Below are 21,799 nucleotides of genomic sequence, written 5' to 3' on the forward strand. Positions count from 1 at the left end.
CTGTCCAGGCAAGACTACTGGAGTGGGTAGCCATTCCCTTTTTCCAGGGGATCTTTCCAACCCAGGGATCTAATCTGGGTCTCCTGCATTGCAGGCAGGTTCTTTACCATCTGAACCACCAGGGAGGTACATATTCTAAATAATCCATGAGCTCTAATATCCATGTCAGTACGGTATAGGACAGGTGTTATTAATCTCCTGTATTACCTACAGATCTAGTATATCCCATTGCATGTGCTTTTTAATTTATTGGTTATGTATTTTACTGGAAATGAGAGCAAAGAGAAGTTTTTACTCCTACCACCCTGTCATAGTCAGTATTATTTTAGAGCATTTCTTTCTAGGCTTATTTTTCCCAAATGCTCCATCTTACAAAGAGGTTGTTCAGATGTCTGTGTTGCTGCCTAGTCTTTTAGACTTTTTTTTAATCCTTGAAAGAACACCATATGTTGGGTTTCTGTCTCTGTACCGCTCTTACTAGAGAGGGAGGGAGGGGAGGAGGGCTGCATCGGCACCGCTGACTCACGCCATCCATCCACCCAGACTGCAGAGGGCGTCTGGAGGTGGGTGGAGGTGGGAGGAAGGTGGGGAGCAGCAGAAGGGCCCTGGAACAGACTCTGAGTGACTCAGAGCAGCCTTTCTCCCCTAAAAGGCAGATTAATCCGCCTGACTGTGTGGGTGGGGTTGGGGTAGGCTCAATCTCTCCAGGTGCATAGGCCCCTGGTGTATACATCTGTGCTCATGGAGGGACCACATTTAGTTCTGAGACTGATTTTAGCCTCACGGGTGCCTCTGTCTCTCCAGAGCACACAGTGGGTGGGTGGTGGGGCCAGGCAGGCCACCTGTGTGCTGGAGGAAGCCTCTGAAGGGAGCGCTGACTTGGGCGATGCACCGAGTCTCTACCCCCACCCCAGCAAGCAGGAGCTCCAGACCCCACCCCACCCCCAGCTCTCTTCTCTGCTCTGTATCTAATCCACCCAAACTTTGTGTTTGGGCCTTTAGTCAGAGAAATTAGACTAGAAGAACCAACGTGCTTAGGAGTCTTAAAAGACTCTGAGCTGCCGGCTTTGACCTTGACCATGACTCCTCAGGCCCACGCAGCATGATCTCAGCATCAGATGAAGTGAAGCAAGCTGCTGTGTCACTTTAGTTCATCAGACCTTGCTGGTGTCCCTAAGTGGCATCCGCCTCACTTACCAGATTTGGCTCCAGATGGCTTGAGTGATTAATAAAAAATCCAGCCCACCATAGAGGCTGCAGATTCTCCATCCCTGAGGATTGCACATCCTCCACCCATGTGCTGGAGGAAATCTACTCAGCCATTCTCCTCCACTGCTGGCCAGAGCCTGGGGGCCTGGACCACCCGCACACCATGTTCTGGGCAGATGACTGCCCTGTAGGGACTGCAGCTCATGTGGGTTTATCTCTGGTGAGTTTGTATTAAATGGATGAGATCATAGCCCCTCCCCACACCCCCAGTGAGGGCTGCAGCAGTGACTGCAGTGAACATGGCCACGTTGTCCGTGGCATCGCCAGCCCAGAGGTCTGTGGAAGTGCTCTGCGTTTCCTGAACAGCTGCCCACGGGTCCCCACCATCATAGGTGTGAGTCCCATGTTTGCAGCATAGGTGTGGTAGGTGTGAAACGTCAGGGTAGGGGATGTTCCTGAGCACCTGGAGAAGTCAGACTGATCTCAGAACTGCTCCACAGCTTCCACACAGGGTAGGGAGACCAGGAGTGGTGTGAGGCTCTTATACATTCCTACAGGGAATGTGGACTCCAAGGTGAGTGGTAGAGAGGAGAGACTGGTGGGGAGGGTGAGGAGATGGAGACTGTTGGTGGCTGTTAGGCATCTGAAGGTCATTTCAGGATTACCTCATCCTAGTGAACTCACTGACATCCGGGGTATGTTGGTGATGGGAGTTTACCAGCAGTTTGTGCTTGGTTTATAAATGGTAGGAAAAAAGTGTCTGAGCATTGCTTTCTGTCATTGTATCTCTGCAAGGGATGCAGGGTTTAGAACTGAGCCTTGCACCAGGCTGGGAAGTGTAGCCCCATCTATTCCTGTTTCCTCAAGGGTGCATTGTAGGGTCTTGATTGTCCAGACACTTGCTCGGGTTTTCCAAGTGGTTCTGAGCAGTTCACCTGTTGTCTTGTTGATGATTCTTAAACTGTTTGCTCTTTTTTGTTTTTGTTTTGTTCTCTTGTAGTTGATATGCAATATTATGTTACAGGTGTACAGTATAGTGATGTACAATTTTTAAAGGTTGTATGCTCCATTTATAGTTATTACAAATATTGGCTATATTCTGTATGTTGTACAATATATCATACGTAATGGTTTGTACCTCTTTTTTAAATGTTTTTTTTTTATTGTGGTAAAAGTCACATAATATAAAACATACTATTTTAACCAGACTTAGCTGCATAGTGCAGTGGCACTAAGTACACTCACTCAGTTGTGCAACTCACCCTCATCCATCTCCCAAATTTTTCACTTTCCTAAACTGAAACTTTTCCTGTTAAACACTTAACTCCCCACTCCCCAGCCCACCCCCAGCCCCTGGCATCTAGCAGTGTAACAGTTTGTACCTCTCCCTCCCCGCCCCTATGCTGCGCCTGCCCCCACCATCTCCCCAGTGGTGATCACTAGTTTGTTGAACTCTTTACTCTTTTCCTCCAGGATGGGAAAGTGATCGTGTGGGATTCCTTCACCACTAACAAGGTAAGGCATTGTCCCCGGCGGATTGAGGCACTCCAGAATCCCAGTCCTGTCCTCATCCTCTCCAAGCATCACCCTAGTGGTTTCCCTGGCCCTCAGGAGCCTACTTGGGGGTGTAAACTCCACAAAAGCCCATCTGTGTTCAGATGGCTCAGCAGCCCACTGTAGCATTCATTCCTCTCAAATCCAGCCCTTGGCCCGGAGAAGAGCATGAGGAGGCTGACATGGAAACAGGAAAGAGTGTGGCCCAGAAACTTGTCCCATTCACACTTGCTACTGTGTTGATGATTTTTCTTCTGATGGATGAGAAGAGATACCAGAGCCCCAGTCTTCTCTTCCCTCTCTGTCTCCCACTAGACCCCATGGTGGGTGGGGAGCTGAGACTTCAGTGGGATTAAACTGCACTTCATGGGGGTGCCATGGAGTCTGAGCCCCTTGCAAGTCTGGCATAGACATGCACTGCTCCAAAGGAGGCCTAAGTTTAGACTATTAACTAAACGGAAAGGGCAGAATCTATGTGTAGGTGAGCTTTCGTGCCTGCATTGTGTCGGCATTTACAGTAACAAGTACTGTATGTTAAATATGGACTCCAATAGTTACTTAGAAAGACAGTGTCCCTTTCACTGTGTAAAAAAGAAAACCCATATCTGTCTCAACAGCATCCTTATTGTGCACTATTGAACATGTTCACTAAATGTCATAATGGGCAGTTGGTGTGGTCAAGAACCATCTTTTTTTTTTTTTTTTTTTTTTTTAAACTTTACATAATTGTATTAGTTTTGCCAAATATCAAAATTAATCCGCCATAGGTATACATGTGTTCGCCTGAACCCTCCTCCCTCCCCATACCATCCCTCTGGGTCGTCTCAGTGCACCAGCCCCAAGCATCCAGTATTGTGCATCGAACCTGGACTGGCATCTCGTTACATACATGATATTTTACATGTTTCAATGTCATTCTCCCAAATCTTCCCACCCTCTCCCTCTCCCACACAGTCCATAAGACTGTTCTATACATCAGTGTCTCTTTTGCTGTCTTGTACACAGGGTTATTGCTACCATCTTTCTAAATTCCATATATATGCGTTAGTATACTATATTGGTGTTTTTCCTTCTGGCTTACTTCACTCTGTATAATAGGCTCCAGTTTCATCCACCTCATTAGAACTGATTCAAATGTATTCTTTTTAATGGCTGAGTAATACTCCATTGTGTATATGTACCACAGCTTGCTTATCCATTCATCTGCTGATGGACATATAGGTTGCTTCCATGTCCTGGCTATTATAAACAGTGCTGCAGTGAACATTGGGGTACACGTGTCTCTTTCCCTTCTGGTTTCCTCAGTGTGTATGCCCAGCAGTGGGATTGCTGGATCATAAGGCAGTTCTATTTCCAGTTTTTTAAGGAATCTGCACACTGTTCTCCATAGTGGCTGTACTAGTTTGCATTCCCACCAACAGTGTAAGAGGGTTCCCTTTTCTCCACACCCTCTCCAGCATTTATTATTTGTAGATTTTTGGATCGCAGCCATTCAAGAACCATCTTGTAGAGCAAAGTCCTAAATGGTCACGCCCCTGGGGAATGACAGAGATGACAGTATAGCAGCTTGCAGAGGGCTTCCCTGTATGTCGCCCTGCCTCTCCCAGCACTCCTCAGCATCCTCAGGAGTGGGGAGTGGGGACCCTTCCCCGGAGGCCTTAGCATGGTGGGAAGCACACGCTGCCTGGTTTCTGGGGAGTTGCGGTGTTGCCACTGGAGGCCCCTGGCAGGGCGTGTCGTCACTGCTGGTCAGCAGGAGGGCTGCATGCCCTGTGCTGAGAGTGGCCACCTCACCTCCTTGGTGACACCCTGAGGCTATTCATGGTGTCCAAAGGGCTGCTAGACTGGGAGTGACAGCAGAATCTTGACAGGAGTATCAGGGCCAATGTCTCCCCACAAAAACACAGAGGATCATAGGAAAGAAGACCAGCACTCGAATGTGCTTTAGAAACCGTCTAGTCCCATCTTCCGCCTCGCCAGGTGGAGAGGGAAACAGGTGGATCAGACGGCCAGCCTGTGTGGCCGCACGTATTGCTGGTGTTGGGACCGGGACCAGGGCCCAGGGCTCCCAGGGAAGTAAGGCCACAGAAGTTTTTTAAGTGTGCCTTGGTTGCCTGTCTGTGTAGGCAGGAGAATATGGGTGACTCAGACCCCAGCCAGAATCCGAGGACTTTCATGTCCTCTTAATGCTTCCATTTTACTGGTTCCCTTTTCTCCCTCCACTCCCCCTCCCCACCCTCACCCACACTCCTGCCTGGAATGGTTTAGGACCCACAGGAGACAGAGGCTATCATATACTCACTCGCAAGTAAACAAACTTACACATATAAAAAGTCAAGAGTGTGTTTTAAAAATAGCATCTGAGTAAATAAGATGAAGTGTGTGTATGTATATATATATATATATACATACACACACACACATACACACACATATATATCTGAAATGAAATTTGGATAGTCTTTTCAAAGAAAATGAGCCCCAGTATTCATTCAGAACAACAGGGGGAGTATAGCAGTAAGAAAGAAGATGTTAAGGATACTTTTTTGCTCGGTGAGATTTTTCACTCATAGAATATATGATATAAGGTTTAGATGGTTATTGGAGAGCTGAGTCTCCTCACCAGTCTCAACCCCTTTGCAACTGGAATGTAATTTGGTAGATGCCTCAGCCATTTTCCTTGTTAAAAGCTGACACTTGTGTAGAAGCACCCTCATTTGTTCTGAGCACGGTGTGTGCTGTGTTTCAGGAGCACGCAGTCACGATGCCCTGCACGTGGGTGATGGCATGTGCGTACGCCCCATCGGGATGTGCCATTGCATGTGGGTGAGTAGGGGAGACAGCAGCCTTTCATGTGTCCTGTTAGCCATAAAACACTGTTCTATAAACAAAACATACAGATAAGAACTTGTAATTTTTGTTGATTACTTAAGCATTGTGTAATCCTCCTTGAATTTTACCAAGGAAAAAGAAACTGCAGAATGTCTTTCATAATTGATTTTCATTACAGATTGACATTAGTATAAGTTTAAAATCTATTCTCTCTGCTCTCAGATGCTGTTGGCAGGGACCACAAATTTGTGCAGATACTTCGGAAAGCATGTTGGTAATACGTAGTCAAAGCCTTGAGAAATTTATGACCATTGATCTAGTGATTCCACGTCTAAGAACTTGTTTGAAAGAAAGAAATATAGAAAAAAAAATGAGCAATAACATTTATTGTATTGTTATTTAAAATAAAGCAAAAAAGGGGAAACAATATGCCCACCAAAGGAAATTAAGTGAATGATGGTACATGAATTGAATGGAATATTATATACTGTTAAAAAGGAGATTGTTAATGACAGTAAGTGAAAAGAGCATCAAGAGTAATAGAAATATTGTGCCTTAATCTGTTTTTCTTGTGCTCAGTTTAACAGAGTTGGCAGTGAGAATTGCAACCACTATAATTCCCTGTCCTTGTGTTAATTCTGGACCATTCAAAGTATTTCTATAGTAGGAGCTCAGCCATATTTAGAGAAGAAGCGTCAGCATAAAGGCTGCAATGAAGTACACCAAAATGCAATTGTAGTTCTCCTGGATGTTGAGACTATGGATGTTTTTCTCTTTGTCACAATTTTGTCTATTTTCAGTTTTTTTTAAGCATATGTTATTTTTATAATCAAGAGAAAAGGGTTTTATTTCAAATATGAAAATACTGGACCTCCAAGCAAAAACTTTGAAGCCTTCTCCAGCCAGGGTCACCCTAGCCATCACTCCCTACATCTTCTCTGTCTAGACCATTGTTTTAGGGCAACTTCCCACTCTCTCCACTTGCTGAGATCCCTCTGGAGACCCTGCTTATATACATGCATTTCATATTTTCCCACTTTTTAATAACTCAAAAGTATATTGTATCATTTTATAACTGGATGGCAATATTTATGTAAACTGTATATCAATGTACTTCCTAAAAGGATATGAAGGGACAATAAAAGATAAAGGTATAAATATAGATGTGAACACACATGTTTAACACATTTATATACATATGACATAGTTACAAGGTAGGTGTGAAGGAGTTCAGACAGCTCAGCAGTTACACAGCATAACCCCCACTAGACTCTCCTCAACTTCACATAGGCACAGGGTCATGCCCCAAAATTACCATCAGGCTCAGTAATTAACTAGAACTCAGGAAAGTGCTATACTTAACGCTCACAGTTTCATCACAGTGAAAGGATACAAATTAGAACCAGCCAGAGGAGGAGATGCACAGGGCACAGTCCAGGAGGGGTCTAAATGTGGAGCGCCCAGTCATCCCCTCCCTGTGAAGTCACGTGGCCTTCCTTCTTGCATCACACTGCAGGACTTGTGTGCTTCGCATAGCATTACAACTAATCCTAAGTGTGAGTATCCCAACAGAGCTACAGCAATGACCCTGAAGCTTCAGAATAGGAGAACATATTTCACCTCGAGGGTTAGGGAAGCCCAGTCTGGAGCATGCTTGTCCGTTGTCACAGCCAAGTGCCAATCGTTCTCACCCACATGATCTATAAACAAGCTTGCCAAGGCCAGTCACTGGTCATAAACTAGCCAGGCCTACACCTGTACCTCCAAGCAATTAGAAAGGCACAGGGCCTCAGAAGAGAGTACCCCTCCCAAATGTCATTCCCCACTAAATAGAAGCAGGGCTCCTTGGAGTCGGTCTGGGCAGGAAGAGAATAAAGCAAGCTGAAGGTGTTTCCTCGTTCCAGGAAGCAAGGGAACATTCAGTCATATCAGTGGCGTCATATCAAATGGAAAACAAGACCCGCTTGAAGGGGCCCCCAGTGTCCAAATTTGGGATAATTTCAGCATATCATGAAATGATGATAGTAATGGATCTTAACACTTTTGACATGCCTTCCTCACTAAGTTTGATCATTTCTGGGCTTTGATTTAGTGAGAGACTTGTGACGGTTCCTTTCACTTAAACACTTGGAGGCCATTGTAGGGTTAATAATTGGTTTAATTTCATTATTGTTGTGTCTCAGAAAATAGGCAGGTCTGAGGGGAAGAAGAGAGATGGAGGAACAGCTGAGCGGTGGAGCAGTCCGAACACATGCAGCATTTATCGATTAAGTTCACCATTGTAAATGGGCACAGTTTGTGGCATTCCTAAACCATTACAGTAGTAACATCAGAGATCACTGATCACTATAAAACATGTAATAACAATGAAAAGGTTTGTAATATTGTGAGAATTATCAAAACGTGACCCAGAGACATAAAGTGAGCAAATTGCTGTTGGAAGACTTACACTGATAGGCTTGCTTGAGGCAGGGTCGCCACAAACCTTCAATTTGTAAGAAATGCAAAATGCAGTAGAACAAGGTATGCTTGTAATCACCAGCAAGTCACCCTTACTGTGGAAAGATCTTGTGGTCCCCACTTTGACCAAGTAATCAAAGTTGGCACCACCAATCTTGGGATGAGAGGCATGGCAAGCCTCCTAAAGTGAAGCAGTAGGAAAGAAATGCACAAAAAAGTCACATTTGTATTATTGCTAGAAATGTTATACTTAAATGTAACATTAATAAAAGTGAAAGTGTTAGTGGCTCTGTTGTGTCCAGCTGTTTGTGTCTCCATGGACTGTAGCCCACCAGCCTCCTCTGTCCATGGAATTCTCCAGGCAAGAATACTGGAGTGGGTAGCCATTCTGAACACGACAAATCCAGACTGTGTGACATTCTCTAAGACAAATGACCTAATGAAGTCTCTCATTATAAACAGTCAAAAACTGTGTCTGTCCTGCATTAAAAGATCTTGTTGTTGTTGTTTAGTCGCTCAGTCGTGTCCAACTCTTTGCAACCCCATAGACTGCAGGCCCCCAGGCTCCTCTGTCCCTGGGATTCTCCAGGCAAGAATACTGGAGTGGGTTGCCGTTTCCTTCTCCATTAAAAAATCTTAAAAAGATATAAAAACAGAATGTAATGTGTAGACCTATTTGGGCTCTGGATCCTTGAGACAGTTGGGAAATTGAATATGGATGGCTTACTACATGGTGTTACGGAATTTTTGTTAGTTTTCTCAGATGTGATAATGAGTTAGTGATTATAAAGGAATGGTCTTATTTTTAGGAGATGTAATTTGCAGATTGAAGTATTTAGATGTAGTATGTCATATCTGCAACTTGCATTCAAATGGTTCAGAATTTGCTCCCACAAATGCAACAAAATGTTAAGTTAGCGAATCCACGTGAAGGGATCTGGGAGTTTGTTGTACTATTTTTCTTTCGGTTTTACTATTAATTTTAAAATATTCAAAGTAAAAGTTTAGGGATAGGTTACAACATATAATACCGCCAAAGGAAAACATTTTGAAAGTGTGTGTGAATGAGAAAGTTACACATGTACTATTGCCCTGTATTAACATTTGACACTTCTGTCTTTCCCTGCTAGTGGTTTGGATAATAAATGTTCTGTGTATCCACTGACGTTCGACAAAAATGAAAACATGGCTGCCAAAAAGAAGTCTGTTGCTATGCACACCAACTACCTGTCGGCCTGCAGCTTCACCAACTCTGACATGCAGGTAAATCAGGGGCCTGGGTGATGGTGGGCCAGCCTGCAGGGGGAGCAAGTTCAGTCGTGGAGAACTAAAGAGGGGGTGCAGGTGAGGAAACTGTTCCAGTGTCCCTCTTTACAGGAGAATGTGTGTGCTCCAGCAGTTGGCCCTAAGAGGAAGCTCCTGTTGCTTCTCACTGGTTTTATCTGTACTATAATTTTATATATATATATATATATATATATATATATATATATAATTTTATATAGAAGACTAAGTCACTTTAGTTGACTCTTTGCAACCCTGTGATCATATCCCACCAGACTCCTCTGTCCATGGGATTCTCCAGGCAAGAATGCTAGAGTGGGTTGCCATGCCCACCTCCAGGGGATCTTCCAAACCTAGGGTTAAAACCCACAGCTACTACATTGGTAGGCGGGTTCTTTACCACTAGTGCCACCTGGAAAGCCCAAGTATAATATATATATATATATAAAATAATTTTGACCATACCACATGGCTTGCCGAATCTCAGTTCCCCAACAAGGGATTGAACCCAGGCCACAATGATGAAAGTGTGGAATCCAAACCACTAGCCCATCAGGGAACTCCTAGTTACATTATCATTTTTAATAAGATCAGAAATGGGTAGAGTCGGTGCTGTTAATTGTTGGTACAGTTGAAATAATTCCCTGCCATATCAAACCTCCTCCTCTAATTGAGTTGGTAGGGGTGGGAGTGGATCAGGGAATCTTCTGGGGTGGTAGAAATTCCTATCTTGAGTGGGAGAAGTGGTCCCAAGGTCCTTCTGGGTGCTGACTTTCAGAGTTGTGTACTTGACACACCTCATTGTACCTATATTAGACTTCTGTTTTAACAAATGTGAAAAAAGAAGGCTTCATATAGAAAATCTGTACCCTACTTTGAATAAGCCACAAAGTGGAGGTAATACATAGGCTCCATTTTCTTTCAGAATCCTAAACATCCTACACTGCCCTTGTCACTTCTCTCCAACAAACCCTCGTAGATGCCACCACCCACATGGCCAGCTACCAGTGGTGGCTGCACAGCGGGGAGGCTGGGAGCCTGGAGCAGGAGTGGGGGGTCATAAACATGCCTTGAGAGGCTGCCTTGGAGGACAGTGTGTTGCCAGTGAGGTGTGAGGGGAGCACTGTGGGAGGCAGGCAGCCTGAGAGGTAGGAGGGTAGGTTACGTGCCCTGCATGGCGGAGCTGACCCTACAGACGGTGGGCGGCCATTGCAGGGGCTGGGGCAGGTTGGGTTTATTTGAAGGAGATTGTCTGAGTCAGACTAAAGCCCGTTCTGGTTTCAGCTGACTGATGTCAGGAGGCGGGCCAGCAAGGGCAGTGGCCGGGAGACCTGGGGATGGGGACCTGTTCGGTTGCTGTCTGGGGGCCGTGTTCTGACTGGGAGGGCAGTGTTTGCCCCTGTTGTTTGCCACCAGGAGTCTCGCGTGTCTGTGCAGTAGGGGGCACGGTAGCCCTGGCTGCTGCCATGGCCATTCCTCACGTCTTTGGGTGTGAGGAGCAGCCAAAGCAACAGAAGATGTTCTAAACCAGGTTTTATTATCCTGTGTTTCGTTTTTCTCACCTACAGGTGAGGATGGTAGTATATTCCTCCCTCGTGAGGTCTTCTGAGGGTTAAATGAGATGATTCATGTAAAATACTTGGTGTTGTTGCTTAGTAGCTAAATTGTGTCTGACTCTTTTGCAACCCTATGAACTGTAGCCCACCAGGCTCCTCTGTCCGTAGGATTTCCCAGGCAAGAATCCTGCAGTGGGTTGCCATTTCCTTCTCCAGAAGTACTTGGTATAAACCCTGGTAAATATCAATAAATGCTAGCTCTTATTATTTTATTATTAACACAAAGCTTCACAGGTAATTCAGGTGCATGACCTTTGCTGCGTACCACTGAACTCATGAACTAAGCCTCCTTCCAGCCCTGGGATCTAAGGTGAAAAATGAAAACCTCAAAAGGCTGGTATAAGGCCTGCAAGTTCTATACAATCCAAAATAAATGAGTGACAGTGGAGTTAGAGGATCTGTTTAGTGCATTTATCATAATGAATGTTTGATTTTAAAATTTTATTTTTACTTATAATGAAGAGCACAAATATTTAAAATATTTTAAAGATTAAGAATTTACTGTTAACTTTTAAAAACTATTCATTTCTTTGATCAAAGAGTATGCCAGGAAAATTTTCCATTAAAGAGCTAGACTGAGGACTTCCCTGGTGGCTCAGATGATAAAGAATCCGCCTGCAATGAAGGAGACCTAGGCTCAATCCCTGGGTCAGGAAGATTCCCTGGAGAAGGGAATGGCAACCTACTCCAGTATTCTTGCCTGGAGAAACCCATGGAAAGAGGAGCCTGGTGGGCTATGGTCCATGGAGTCACAAAGAATCAGACATGACTAAAGTGACTTAGCACAGCACACTCTGTTTCATTAATTTTTTACAAAGCTATTAGTCCTGCTAATAAGTTGTTTAGTTAGTTCAGAGTCTTTATCTCACAGGATCAGGTTATTTCCTGGAGCAAGCAGCTAGTTTATTTTTACTTGGTCTCAGTATTGTCTAATGCAGCACTGGGAAAGTGTGGCTTGCCCTGGAATTGATTAACATGGGGACAGGGAGTTAGATGGGCTTCCTGCCAATCCTGTTAACAGAGCTCCAGGAGAGCAGCGACCAAGGCACAGTCTTTCTGCAACCCTGCCACCTAGTGGAGGGCCTGGACGTGGTCAGCACACAGCAAAGGCCTTGGCCCTGCACGTGTGTGTCCGCACCACTCAGTGGCCCAGGGAGCCTCTGGGTGTGGGGTGCACGCTGATGTCTGGGAAGCTCAGTGGTAGGCTTGGCTGCCTGTGGGACCCACTGAGGGTTCTGTTCAGCAGGTGTTCACAGAGTGCTTCCTACATGTCAAGCAGGCAGGTATTGCAGGAAGGCCTCCAGATTTCATCCTCTGCAAGAGGACAGGAATGTAAACAGCTCACGACAGCAAGGGTGTCAAAAATGGGCTGTCTTTCTCAGTACTAGAGAAAGAGTTCTGTGCTAGAGTCCAGATTCAGCAGGGGTGTGTGTGTGTGTATGTGTGAGGAGCCTTCTCTTCCCTGTGGAACTGCAAGCATCTGCTTGGCTTCCCAGAGGCCCTAATGACACCCTTCCTGTCCTTTCCGGCGGCAGATCCTGACGGCGAGCGGTGACGGCACATGTGCCCTGTGGGATGTGGAGAGCGGGCAGTTGCTGCAGAGCTTCCATGGGCATGGGGCCGACGTGCTCTGCCTGGACCTGGCCCCATCAGAAACTGGGAACACCTTCGTGTCTGGGGTAAAGATCCCAGGAAGATCTCTAGGAGCCCCCTGTCCCCCAGGGAGCCTCAGGGTGGCACTTCCTGTCAATTTGTGGGACTAGACGGGACATCCCTGGAGCGGGGCTGAGACTCCTTGGCTGAGTAGCAGAGAGTTGGCATCCAAGAGCAGTAGAGACAGCAGCCAGGACACCAGGCGGCTCAGGTAGAAACAGCAGTGAGGCGTAGCTGTGGTGTGATCAGGGCTTTGGCATCAGTGGGACACTCTCCCACCCCACCCCTGCCAGCCTCCAGCCCCTCCAACTCCCAGGCACAGGGAACAGTGTGTCTGAAGCCTCAGAGTCGGCAGGCAGGCCACCACGGCAAAGGAGCACCAGACGAGTTAGGACACCCGGGACCCACCTTTGCTGCCTGACTCCACATTTCATCCTTTGTAAATTGTGCAGAAGGCACAAAAGCACTTGCCCCCCACCTCCCCATATATTCTACTGTATTATGAATAGTAGAGGGAAGAGTTTCCAGTGTGTTATGCAAGTAGGAGAGGCAAGTATTTCTAGGACATCTGGGAATAAGTGTGGAGAACTGAGCTGGCTGACCTGACCCTGGTCCTGTCTCATCTCTGTCAAGAGACAGTGGTGGGAGGGGACAGAGATGCAGACACCATCTAATGATGTTTGCAACTGGAAGACATAAAGGCCCTTTGTTCCAAGCTGCCCACCTCTTAGTTCTGGACCTCAGGTGAGGGTTGTGAAGCCTCTAATTGGCAGGGACACTGATTTTCTTCTTGAATATTTGGCCCCATCTGTGTAAGTTTAATTCCCATGTCTTTGTATAACTGTATTTATCTCCAATCAACTACACTGTTTTTTCAGATTGTTGATATCATTATAGATCATATTCTCTCTTTCAGAGTATTAAACTTCATGATTTAGGGTCCTCCAAAGATTTGAAGACACTCTGATTCCTTTGTCCGCATTCTCAGTAAAGATTTTGGAGAGTTGAATCCCCATTGCAGGTCTTTCTGAAACATCAGTATGGTTCCTCACCCACCCCTTCCTCTGAGTTGAAACCAACAATCTAATTTTAACCTATGTTTCCTTCTGTTTGTCCTTTGAGACTCTAATTATACAGCTGATGCTTAATCACAGACTGCTCTGCAAAAATATATCAAAATGCTTCTAGAAGCAGGATAGTATGCATAAACTTGGTGTTTTTGATTCTCTGGGTCATGTTAGCTACCCAGAGAGGGTTCATTTTATAGGTGTTGAGGCCGAGACCCAGGGAGATGACTTGCCTGAGCCACCCAGTTGACTATGGGCAGCCCCCTGACTGGGCTGCTGGGCTGCAGCTGGCCAGGAGCACCTGGCTGTCCACCTGTCTTCAGGCTGCCCCACACACCTGAGGCAAGTCTGGGGGCTCCCACCATACCCACTGTCCACTTGCCCTCCCCTCTGGCCTTATAGAAGCAGAGATAAAGAGGAGGGGGAAATATGAAGAGAAATGCCTAGGAGGAAAGGAAGAAGGAGGCCCTGGAGAACTTGCAGCCATTTAGAAAGATGGCAGAGAAGAAAACATGCTAAAAAGGGTGTCTGGGTACTTTCTTTTGCTCCCCCTACCCTAGGACCTAGCTCTGACCTCCTGAGGTCAGAGGGAAGTGGCCTTAAAGAAAGCTAGTCTTAGGAAAAAAAAAAAAAAAAGCATGTTGTCAGAGCCCTTTACTAATGGGAACTGAACGATCTCTGTGACATAACCAGAACTCATACCTGTCTGTGGGCAGTCCTTGCAGTAGTCATAACTCGGGGTAACTTTACATTTGCAGGGATGTGACAAGAAAGCCATGGTGTGGGACATGCGCTCTGGACAGTGCGTGCAGGCCTTTGAAACACACGAATCTGACATCAATAGTGTCCGGTCCGTGAGTAGAATGTTCTCATTGCTTCTCTATTTTCTGCTGTCTCCTAGCCTGGGCTAATGCTTAGCCTCCAGCCTCAATTTACTTTGCTGAGAGAGGCTTTTCCAGCAATAATAGCTGACGTGTGGTGAGACCGAACAATACTCCAGATTTCTTGGAGCACTTCAATGTAATTTCACCAGGAGCAATGGCTATTTCCTGTCTAAAGGAAGTCAGTGTTTTTTGTTCATTCATTCAACCTATATTTATTAAGTACTTATCTGTTGAACATTATTCCAGGAACTGGGAATATTGTTTTAAACAAGATAAAAATTTTCTACTTTCCTATAGGAGACAAATAAGACAAAGCACAGATAAATGTACAGTATACAAAGATACTGATAAGTTCCATTGAAAAGTAAAACAGGGAACTGTGATGGAGATAGGTTATTTCTTTGACTGGTCAGGCATCTCTGAGAAATTGATGTTTAAATTGATACCAGGATAGTGAAGGAGCCAGGCTTTCAAAGAGCTGGGAGGAGGATCAGGGAGATGAGATGCTCAGGGACCTAACAAAAGGCCAGGTGACCACTTGAGGTGGCTAACATGATACAAGTTTTGTCTTTAAAAGATCACTCTGGCTGCTGTATGGAGAATGCATTGTAGGGGAATGAGAATGGAAGTATTATAGCCAGTTAGAAGGCTGTTGTGTGAGTTCCAGATAGAAGTGATGGTGGCTGAAACTAAAGAAGACACAGTGAGGATAGAAATGTCTAGAATTGGGAAGGATTTGAGATTTTACCCTGATTGCAGGCTATCAAGTAAGGCTTCCAGAGTTTCATGGGTGCTGGTAAAAGGCATAAGATTCCTGGGTTAGAGATGAAGGATAGTTGATTACTAATAGTGATGGTGGTAGCTATGCTAGTTATCCAAGCTCCAGTATCACAGGGTGACATGAAAAGGACTAAATGACACCTGCACATTCAAGGGGTTGCATTTCAGGAGGAGAATCCTGAGCTCAGGGAACCTGAATCTGTTATAAGGGACATAAACCCTGATCCATTTGCTAAATCCGGGAGGGTTGGAAGCAGTGCAGGGAGAAGGCAATGGTTGCACATGGATTCTGGAGTTCTGTCTTGGGCTAGCCAAGCTTGAGATGCTATTGTATGACCAAGTGGAGACGTCAAGTAGGTAGCCGGATCTGGGAACTGGATTCCAAGAGAGAGGTCAGGAGTTAACATATACATTTGGAAGATGGCACCATCAGGACAGCATTTAAAGTGTAACCACTGAAGAATCTTCATTATACTTAGAGGAAAGCACTAGACTTATTCCCCTTAAAAGCTAGAACACAGTAAGAATAATTACTTTATTAGTAGAAATGTTAATAATAATTTTCTAGCTCACTGACCTTAAATGTAGGAAGGGGAAAAAACTATCATTTTTTGCAGATGTGTAGAGAGTACCTAGAAAATCCAAGGAAATAATTTGAGAAATTACTACAGTAAGTGAAGTTATTAAGATACAAGATAGACTATAAAGCTACAAAAATAAATTCCTATATATTCATGAAATAACAGCTTAAAATTGCATATTCTCTCACCCATGCTGTCCCCTCAACCCAGAACCCTCTTCTAATATTCATCAGGTCTCAACTTACAGTACCCTCTCTCCAGAGGCCTGATTATTGAGGAGAGGATGACTGTAACAGTAATCATATCATTAATTGCATTCATTTTATCTGGCCCCATGCCATTTTTTTGTGTGTATACTGTCTTATTCAGTCTTTACAATAGGAAGTGTGCATTATCCTCCTCACTTTTCAGATGAAGAAACTGAGGCTGGGCCAGTCGAAGTCGCTTGCCAAAAGTACCCCCTGTAGTGAGTGGCCAGTGTAGTCCCCTTTCATCCAATTGCAGCGTCTGTGTTTGTAAGCACTGTCTTATCCCTGACCTCTGGCCAAGCCTTTGGAATGGGGTGTGTGATCAAGGGAAAGTAAGGATATAGGCATCTGCCTGTGTTCAGTGTCAGATACAAATAGACATATTGTCTCATTTATCCTCACCAACACTCTGCAAGGCCAGTGTCACTGTCCCCTGTTTACAGAGAAGAAACTAAGGTAGGCCAGTGGGGCCTTCCTGCTGAGCCTCCGTTTCTGGTCTCTGTAATGAGTAGTCCTTGTGTCCCTAGAGTCCGAGGGCCCAGCATGGGCCGGCCTTCCAAGAGGCTTCTGATGGTCACCCAGGATTGGGAATCACGGCTCTAAGTGCCTTCTCCCCACACTTCCTCTCTGCAGGTACTACCCAAGTGGAGATGCCTTTGCTTCAGGATCAGATGATGCTACGGTATGTTTAAGTCCTCAAGAGCTTTTCCTATTTGAAGGAGAGATATGCTGACTTAATTTTATGTTTCAAAAATAATTGTTTTCCTGATTACAGAACTGATATGACTTCTATAAAGAAAACTTAGGGGGAAAAAACTAAATTTTGTTAATCATTCTATACAAGAAAAATCACAGTTGAGTAAATTCCTTTCTGTCTTTTTAGTTTTTAAACAAATGCTGTTTTATAATTTGCTTTTTGCACTTAGCAATAGATTGTGAACATTTTCTCATGCCAATAAATACTTTCCTACATTATATATTCTTAATGATTGAATAGTTTTCCATATTATGGATATGTCATCATTTACTAACCAATCTTCAATCTGGGGACATTTAGGGTTTTTTTTAGGGTTTTTTTTCCCTGTTAAAAACTCTGCTATAAGCAAGTATTTTTGGTACCTCTCTTATTGTTTCCTTAGGATGAATTCTCATACATAAACTTGATGAGTCAAAAACTGGCCTAATTTTAAGTCTTTTGATACTAGTTGCAAAATAATGTTGACCTGTTTTTCAGTAGGCACAACCTTACTATGCTCTCAAAATAGCAAATATCTTATTAAATAATGAATTTCACCTTAGTTTGCTATTGTGAAAGAAATGACAAGGAATAGACTGAGAGTTTGTTAATAATGAAAATTTAAAACTTCTGTATGCCAAAGAATATTTAACAAAATATAAGGGCATAGATTTTGGGAATTTTAAAAGCTTTCCTTATCCTTTGTAATTTCTTGGAAACAATTCTAAGGATTCCATTCCTTAGCTATTCTGAGAAAATATTAAAGATACGTATAAAGATTTTGATAGCAGAATGATCATGGCTTCCTCATAATTTTATTTATAAAAGAGAAAAATTAGACACAATCAAGACACTTAGCAGAGTATGGCTAAGTAGATTCTGATCTATCCACATGAGGAATATAACAACCACGTTAATCCTATTTTTTGAAGATTATTATTGAAGCAATAATGAAACAGCCACCCCATTTAAATCCACACGTAAAATAGATTAAGACTGGGACTTCCCTGATGGTCCAGTAGCTAAGACTCCGAGCTCCCAATACAGGGGTCGCAGGTTTGATCCCTGATAAAGGAACTAGATCTCACGTGTTGCAATTAAAGATGCTACATGCCACAATAAAGACTGAAGACCCTGTGCGTGCCACAACTAAGCTGTTGCAGCCAAATAAGTAATTTTTTTAAAGTAGATTAAAACTGAAGGAAATAGCCAGGTGTTAGTAAACATCTCTAGGATTTCCTTCTTTATGCATTTCTGAGATTTTCTGAATTTTCTACAATGAACACATATTCCTTATCAGAAAAAAAGAAGGCTTACATTTTGTTTTTTGTACTAAAGAAATCTGCATTTGCTGTTTCTTCGAGTCTCCAGTGCTTCATGGGGATATAATAAGAATTGGGATTGAGGAAGAAAATACTGAGAGAAAGCGAAAGGTTTTCCCCTTGACCCTCAAACCACACAAGCTACTGGCACCTGCCTGTAGCTATGTGATCACTGATGCACCAAACAGGACCCAGAAACAAGTGCCTCTTTGTCCTCTTTGTCACCCCAGTGTCGCCTCTATGACCTCCGGGCAGACAGGGAGGTCGCCATCTATTCCAAAGAGAGCATCATCTTTGGAGCTTCCAGCGTGGACTTCTCCCTCAGTGGTAAGGTTTTCCTGGGACTGTGAAACGGGACCTCAGAGAATCCGTCAGGCTTCCCCTCAGCTGAACTTCCTATGGCTCCACCTGCTGAGAGTCTAGCCTGCACTGGTTTTCCTCCAATGCATTTTTGACACCACATTTTGCCCAGCCTGAAGCAGCTTTCCCAGCCCAAACATGAAGGCTGGGCCCATCTAACACTCTTCTTCAGAACAAAGATATATCAGAACTCCATCTGCTATGCCTTTAGGCATTTCCTCTCCAGCCTTCCATTTCCCCCTTGACACTTGAAAAGGGACTTTTTTCAGAGGTGGAAGGAGTGAAGCGCGAGTCCCCTTCTTGTTGCCCCGAAGCTCACGTCGCCTCTGCCTTCGCAGCTGGAGAGGCTACCAGGGAAAGTCAGGGCAGCACTGGCACATTGTGTCCGTGGACCATTCAATTCTCCCAGACACCTTCCAGTCATGCAGCTGTGCCTTCGTGCTGCTGCTGCTCCCTGGAACGTCATTTTCCCTCCCTTCTCTGCATGGCAAACTCCTATTCAACTCTCCAAGGCCAACTCAGATAGTGCTTCTCCCATAGTATCCTCTTTGATCCCCTTGCCTCTGTGATCACATAGCACTTAACACATAGCTGAGCACTTCCATTACAGCCCCTTCCACACAGCGTGCAATGATACATGAGTCAGCCCGCCCACCATCACCCTCCACAGGGGCCAGCAACTGTGCTTTCTCCTCTTTGAATCCCCAGGGCAAACCACAATGCCTGGTATACAGTGGGCACTAAAGCACTGTTTATTGAATGAATGAGTGAACGAGCACATGAATGAGCGTCATGAAAAGAAAATCAAAAGGAAGGAGCTGGTTGAGTAACCGTGTTACCTCTTGCTTTAAGGTCGCCTGCTGTTTGCTGGATACAATGATTATACCATCAACGTCTGGGATGTCCTCAAGGGGTCTCGAGTCTCCATCTTGTTTGGACATGAAAACCGTGTTAGTACTCTACGAGTTTCCCCTGATGGGACTGCCTTTTGCTCAGGATCATGGGATCATACCCTCAGAGTAAGAGAAGCTTTTTCTACATTACTGTGTGTGTGAGAGCAGGCGGGATTGGTCTTCTTGAAAGCAGAGAGGTCAGAGTAAGCTAGGATGCGCCTGGGCAGCCAAAAGAGAGCTCTAATTTCAAGTCTGTAGCCACAGAGGAATGATTTGCCTTGGGAGGTAGTGAGTTTCCCATCAATGCAGGTATTCCAACACAGATACCCTAAAAGTCTGATTCCAGCCTGTGACAAATCCAATTTCCAATCTCACCTCCCAGGAGCACCAGGATCCTTATCCCAGTCACAGACCCCTGTGAAGTTCACACAGAGGCTTCAGGAGACCTATGAAGTCTGTGCAGTTACATGCTAAATTGTGTATATGTGTGCATTTTTCCAGGAATAGTGTCCGTATGGCTTTATTAAATTCTCAAAGAGCTCCATGACTGTGTCAGGTGTTGGCTCCCTAGAAATGCCACCAAAATAACTGTTCAGCAAGCAAAACTTACTTCACTGTGGAAGATCACAAGCTTGACAGTCATCTTAGCATTTCAGAAGGAGAGAGCAAAGGCAGATATTTATCTGCCAAAGGTTTTAGGGGTCTGATTGAAGGTAAATCTTTTGATGGAGGGACTTAAGTAGGATTGAACAAATTTGGGACATAGCTTAAGATTATTTGCTGGACACAGGGTCAGGGGAGGGAGAGAATTTCAAAGACTGTCTAGAAAAGTAGCTGGTCATTTGATGCTGCATATTATCCTAAGAAGTGTATGTCATTTCTAAAATGAGTAATTGAATAGTCCAGTCTTAGGATAAATGGATTTTTTTCAAAATTCATGAAATAAACAGTGAAGTTGTGATTCCATCATCCTGGACAAGAGTTTGATAAATTAATAAAGCCATGTCAGTATACCCAGAGAGCTGGATGCGTACAGAGAATTCCAGTTGTCAGTCTAAGAATTACCATTCCTTAGCAAGGGGGCCTGGAGAAGGAAATGGCAACCCACTCCAGTGTTCTTGCCTGGAGAATCCCAGGGACGGGGGAGCCTGGTGGGCTGCCGTTTATGGGGTTGCACAGAGTCAGACACGACTGAAGCGATTTAGCAGCAGCAGCAAGGGGGCCACAGATGCCCTTCAGACAGTTAACTAAGGGAGAGGGAAGGCGAGGGCCAAAGAAGCGCGTTTGAGTCGCTAGGAATGAAGTATTATCCTTCTGAGACATGTGAGTGCTCTATTTTGGATGCAGTGTGTATGTTTGTGTATTAAAAATTTTGATTTTCTGTCTTTAAACTCAGGTTTTACAAATGTCAACTGGAAAACAGACTGAAGATTGTCTGTCTGTGTCTTTGCAGGTCTGGGCTTAATCACAGTGCACATGGGCACCTGAGAATAGAACCTGAACTCATCACATGTAAATAGATCTTACTTCTAGAGGGTCTGAGAGTTTCTTGCAACTTAGCTTCAAGTGAGCAGCTCCGTGACTGACAGTTCACCAAACGCCTCCAACATTACTATTAAAACCATCACCCTGGAAAGATCCCGGTGTGAACCTCCAACACTATGAAAACACCTTCCAGCACAGTGTTTTTCATTTTGAACATTTTTGCAAATATATCTGTTTTTAAGATTATTATAAATTATACTAGTCTCAACTCATTCTCTATTCCTGGTAGAATTCTACTATTCCCAGTAGAATTGACCATTTACTATATCCCATTTTGTTTCCTGGAATCAAGATTTTTTTTTTTGGAGCACTTTAAAAGCTGATTTTTCTCAGTGTGCATTCTGACATTTGAAACCTTCCCCAGGAACTGCTGATTTTAATGGACTATGTGAGGACCACGTTACTTGGTCTTAGAAGAAAATTCCAATTCCAAATGTAATAAGACAAAATCAGTTCTTTTACATGTGTTTTTATTGTGAAAGTATCCTTTTCAGCCTTGCTTCCTCTTGTCTTTTTTTTTTCAGGTAAAACATTTCCGTGTTACAAATGAAGCAGAGATATGGGTAGAATAGACAGGTTTGATCTATGTTTCTTGTGATGGTGGCTTGTATCGGGAGGACGGGACATTTTCTATCATTAGAGGGAAAAGCTGAGTGCTGTTTGGGACACAAACGCTTCTCAGAGGAACCAAAACCTTTCTATGTGGGAACAGAGGACAGTAAACTTATTTAAAAACCTATTTGTGGTATTAGATGTATTAGGATTAGTAGCATCT

At 44.3% G+C, this 21,799-nt stretch overlaps 1 protein-coding gene across 1 annotated transcript in view; it reads left to right on the forward strand.

The window, feature by feature from the left end:
* The window catches only part of GNB5 (G protein subunit beta 5), a 32,786-nt gene extending 11,023 nt beyond the window's left edge, over nucleotides 1–21,763 (forward strand). The window contains exons 3-11 of the mRNA XM_061428740.1: nucleotides 2,683–2,724; nucleotides 5,513–5,589; nucleotides 9,186–9,318; nucleotides 12,491–12,634; nucleotides 14,434–14,525; nucleotides 16,802–16,850; nucleotides 18,457–18,553; nucleotides 19,439–19,605; nucleotides 20,933–21,763. Of these exons, the coding sequence (XP_061284724.1) occupies nucleotides 2,683–2,724; nucleotides 5,513–5,589; nucleotides 9,186–9,318; nucleotides 12,491–12,634; nucleotides 14,434–14,525; nucleotides 16,802–16,850; nucleotides 18,457–18,553; nucleotides 19,439–19,605; nucleotides 20,933–20,944 (813 nt within the window). The 3' untranslated portion in view covers nucleotides 20,945–21,763. The remainder of the gene's footprint in view (nucleotides 1–2,682; nucleotides 2,725–5,512; nucleotides 5,590–9,185; nucleotides 9,319–12,490; nucleotides 12,635–14,433; nucleotides 14,526–16,801; nucleotides 16,851–18,456; nucleotides 18,554–19,438; nucleotides 19,606–20,932) is intronic.
* Nucleotides 21,764–21,799: the final 36 nt, after the last annotated feature.

The sequence above is a fragment of the Bos javanicus genome, chromosome 10, assembly GCF_032452875.1.
Source record: "Bos javanicus breed banteng chromosome 10, ARS-OSU_banteng_1.0, whole genome shotgun sequence".
Classification (NCBI taxonomy): domain Eukaryota; kingdom Metazoa; phylum Chordata; class Mammalia; order Artiodactyla; family Bovidae; genus Bos; species Bos javanicus.